The 4,762-nt window shown below is 46.5% G+C and overlaps 1 protein-coding gene across 3 annotated transcripts in view; it reads right to left on the bottom strand.

Annotated features, from left to right (window-relative positions):
- Positions 1-4,762, bottom strand: part of SMPD4 (sphingomyelin phosphodiesterase 4, neutral membrane (neutral sphingomyelinase-3)) — a 24,732-nt gene that overhangs the window by 12,070 nt on the left and 7,900 nt on the right. For 2 of the 3 annotated variants that reach the window (XM_008577510.1, XM_008577511.1), the window contains exon 9: positions 2,811-2,943. In XM_008577510.1, the coding sequence (XP_008575732.1) occupies positions 2,811-2,943 (133 nt within the window). Of the gene's footprint in view, positions 1-2,810; positions 2,944-4,762 lie in introns of those variants that run through there. The other variant, XM_008577512.1, reaches the window with a different exon arrangement.

The raw sequence follows: 4,762 nt of genomic DNA, 5'->3' as shown, positions 1-4,762 counted from the left end.
AGGTCACCACAGTGGGCGGAGGTCTGCCCAGGGCCACCTCACTGGAAAGCACAAAGGCACTACTGATGGTAGAGGGGACAGACTGGGATATGACCCTCCGAGGCATCCACTGCCCCTCTACCCCGAGAGCAAGAGCATCACAACCTCATCTGTTCCTGCTGCCAGGCAGAGGCTTCTGAAAGTGAGAAAACAGATGTACCATGATGATGAACAGGGACAAAAATCGTGCCTTACGTTGCTGTTTCCACAATGTACTGCTGAACCCGGACCTTTGGTTAATTTGAGGAAGTCACACTCCCACTTGGGTAGAGAAATCCATATCTAGTGATGAAAGAGGTCTCCTGAACACTGCATTTTCTTTTTATGAAGGGAAGTCTTTATAAAGCCAACATGAAAAAAAATTTCTCAGGCAATAATATGTATTTCATTATGGAAATGATTATAATGTGAGTGCATAAATAGACAAGGCAGATTAAAGAATTGAGGCATTTAAATAGCCAGTTCAGGCAAGAACCAAAGCTATTGGCAGAGGGTGGGAGTGGGGTAGTACTTTTTATTTTCACATTAGGAAGGAATTATTCAGATTGGATGCTTGTGTTGTTCAACTCTTATTTTGTATTTCATTCAATGTATTGCAGTCCATGGCCTTTACATCTATGCCTCTCAGCCAAAAAAAAAAAAAAAAAGCTTTTGTGAGTTAAAAGACATTCTCAATAGAGTAAAAAGACAACCCACAGAATGGTAGAAAATATCTGCAAATCACATCTGATAAGGGATTAACATTCACAGTATGTAGAGAACTCCATACAACCAAATACACACATGAAAGAAGAAAAATAAAAGAGAGAGAACTCCTAAAACTCAACAGCTAAAAAACAAACAACATGATTCAAAAATGGGCGAAGGACTTGAATACACATTTCTCCAAAGAATATATACAAATGTCCAATAAACACAGGGAAAGATGCTCAACATTACAAATCATTAGAGAAATACAAATCAAAACGATGAGATACCACTTCATATCCATTAGAGTAGGTATCAAAAAAACAGAAAATAACAAGTGTTGACAAAGATATGGAGAAACTGGAAAACAGAATTGGAGGCTCCTCAAAATATTAAACATAGAATTAACACATGATCCAACAATTCCACTCTAGGTATATACCCAAAAGAATTAAGGTCTTTTTTTTGGAGGTGGGGGGTTGGGGATGGAGGGATTGGCCAGTGTGCAGATCCAAACCTGTGACCTTGGTGTTATAAGGCTGTGCAGCAACCAACTAAACCAACTGGTCAGCCAGTCAAAAGAACTGAAAGCATGGTCTCAGAGAGATTTTTATAAACCCATGTTCAAAACAGTATTATTTACAAAACATGGAAGCAACCCAAGTGTCCTCTGATGAATAAATGTATACACAGAATGTAGTAAATATATACAATGGAATAATAAGGAAGGAAATTCTGACACATGCTGCAATGTGGTTGAACCTTGAGGATATTATGCTAAGTGAAGCCAGTCACAAAAAAAATGACTACTGTGTGATCTAGATAAATAGTCGACATAGGAAGAACTTGGGGTAGCCAAATTCATAGAAACAGAAAGCAGAGTAGTGATTGCCAGGGGCTGGGAGGGAGTGGAAATGGGGAGTGGTTGCTTGATGGGTACAGTTTCAGTTTTGCAAGATAAAAAGCATTTTGGAGACTGTTGTTTGGATGCACACAATATAAATGTACTTAACACTACCAAACTGTATACTTAAAAATGATTAAGGTGGTAGATTTTATGTTATATATATTTTAACACAATTAAAATTTTTTTCTGAATTAAAAAAAGAATATTAGTGTTTTAGTGTTTTGGTCCAGGAAACAGAACCCTTCAATTCTGCCCTATAAGCCTGTGCCTTGGTTACCCACCTTCCTCACAGGCCAGTGTAGCCCAGAGCCCCAGCTGTGAGCCTTCGAAGCCGCCATGGTCCCCTCTGTTAACAGTGTGGACAACTCCTACTATTCCAACCTCCTGAGGCTGCTGCAAAAATAATGTGGTGGCTTCTAAAAGCGCAGCACCCCACACACCAGGAATTATATACAATGTGGGAGAGAGAATCGCAGCATATCCATGTTGCAGGCTGTCAACAGCAATGCTGTGGCAACCAAGTCAGCCCTTGAATCCAGCATCAAAACCAGCCGAATTTCTCCAAGGTGTGCTTGGAAAGACAGTTAATGCCCAGGAGGTGGCCTGCACTCAGAAGGACAGGACCATTCAAGGAGCAAGCCAACCCAAGCCTGTGTGAGAGGCTGGAACCCACAAGGGCAGACAAGGGACTCTGCCACCTCCCATTTGGATCCCCTGACACGGGAGGCTGGGTGCTCCCTGCCAACCAAGGTGGGGGCTTCACAGACCCCTTGCCATTCAGCATCATAAACACACTCTTGGGGCAGGGTCACAGGGAAACATCTCCAGAGACATGGGAGAAGGTCAGAAGGGCAGAGTGGGGTGGGCAAAGCATTTACACGGATCCATTGGAAACTAGAAGACTCTGCAAAGATGACATCACCATGAGCAAAACAGAACAAAACTCCCATGGACAAGGGACCAACCTGGGATGAAAACACTGTCAGTGACATATGGGTTAGATGGGTGGGTAGATTCCTACTCATCTGTTTTCTAAATGTCACAGCAGGAGAATACCAACAATTTAGAACCACCCCCAGGCTGAGGGGGCCGTCTTTGGGACTCAGCCCCCTGTGTAGAAGGCAGCTGAGCAGTTCACTGTAAAACAGAAGCAGAGACCAGCCTCCTGGGCTCTCACCTGGAGCAGAGTTTCTGACCTCCAGATCTCGTGGGAGGCGGGGTCTGCATTCACAGATGTCTGATGAGAGAGATGCCGCTTCAGGAGGCTGGTGTGGTGGAGGCCGTAGGAAGCAAAGGGCACAGCTGGAGTCCTGAGGGAGACATGGAAACAGAACCAAGTTACGGGCTTCCGCTGGCCAATCCAGGGGCCATTAGGACATCAAAATCTATGACAGCAGGAACAGATTACAGCTTGTTCAATCACATGATGAACCCCTAGGTCCATACTGATATGCCTGAATAAATAAATGGGGAAGAGAAAAGCTTCCTTATCACAGAGTGCCCACAAAAAATGTAAGAGGGATGAAAGGAGAAAACTGTCATTTGGCAACCAACATATTAATAACTGATTTGGCTGAGAATAAACAGTGGGTGCTAACACTAGTGATAATTACATAGTCTCAATATATCCTCCTGTTAAGTCCTCATTACCAATTAATTTAGGGACAAAGTACTTATCTAACTTTACAGTAGAAAAGCCTGGCCGACAGCCACCCAGCCCAGTGATCAAGCTGGAGTCACCGGTAATGGAGCAAAGAACACCATGGGACTCCTGACAGATGCTTGGGAAGGACCTGGCCTCACTGCTGCAGTGCTCCCACCAACAAAGCCCAAGCCAGGCCTAATCTCAGACAGAGAAACAGCAGAGAGCCCAAGTTTGGGGGGTTCTACACACACCTGGCCTGCATGATTGAGGGGTCAAAGTTCGGAAAGATACAGAAAGACTAAGAGACTGTTCCAGACTGAAGCAGACTAGAGAATGCTCGCAGTGAGTGAGCCTGTGCTGGATGCCAGGCGGATAACGGACATGAGCGGGACAGCTGGTGGTGAAACCCGAATGGGGGTGACAGGGGTAGGTGGTGGCTTAGTAGCAATACTAACTTCCTGATGAGGACAGAACCACTGTGGTCACATAGGAGAATGCACTCACTTCTAGGAAAAATACTCATATTATGAGGTCAGAGGGCATCACACCCTTAACTGAAACAGCCCAGAAAAAAACTTGAGGATAAAACAGACACGGTGAAGTGTTAACAATTCAGAAATCTGGATGAAGGGTCTATGAAAGTTCTTTATGTCATGCATGGCAACTCTTCTGTACATCTAAAGTTATTCCAAAATAAAAAACTAAAATAAGCAAACGAGACCCAGAAAACTGCTTGGTAGCTGAATTCCGCCTTTGAGAGGGCATGAATCCATCCCACCTTTGAGTCCTTCTCAGTGGCAGCACCCCCAACGTGTCAGGTCATCAGCCACTGCTGCCACTTAGGCAGTCTCTCCTCCTTCCGATGTCCCTATTCTCCTCCACTGTCCAGGGGCATCTGGCTACACATATGTTTTGGGAAATGGCACAGCCTGGCATGCACATGCTGGCAGATGTGGCGTGGCCAGCATCTGCAGGGAAGAGTCTGCACACAGCCTCCCGGCAAGGTTAAAGAGAGTCACAGGAGCACAGGCGGCTGGTACCATGAGGCCCTGGGCTAGGGCCCACTAAGCCCCCCAATCACCCTCAGGCTGAGGCTGGCAGCATATGCCCCCACTATGCGTCCTGGGTCAGGCTTGGCCCACTTGGCCTGCATGGCCTAGCAGAAAAGGCTCTTCACCCCAGCAAGTCCCCCTCAGGCCAAGACCTGGCGTCCTGGGGCCCACACAAATTTCTACCATTCTTTTTTGTCTACAGGACAACCCTTCCACCCTGCTCACTGACTTAGTGTGGGGCGCAGACATTCTTGCAGGGAGGACTGCTACAAGCAGAACACAAGCCCGCTCCCACACCAAAGCGAGGCCTCATCAACAAGGACAGACCTGGGCCGGCCCGGTGGCGCACTGGAGAGTGCGCCGCTTGGGAGTGCAGTGGCGCTCCCGCCGAGGGTTCAGGTCCCCTGTGGGGCCCGGTTCCCGCTCCCTGGG

The sequence above is a fragment of the Galeopterus variegatus genome, unplaced genomic scaffold (genome assembly GCF_000696425.1).
Source record: "Galeopterus variegatus unplaced genomic scaffold, G_variegatus-3.0.2 Scaffold1527, whole genome shotgun sequence".
In the NCBI taxonomy this organism is placed as follows: Eukaryota; Metazoa; Chordata; class Mammalia; order Dermoptera; family Cynocephalidae; genus Galeopterus; species Galeopterus variegatus.
This window is presented reverse-complemented; position numbering and strand designations above follow the sequence as displayed.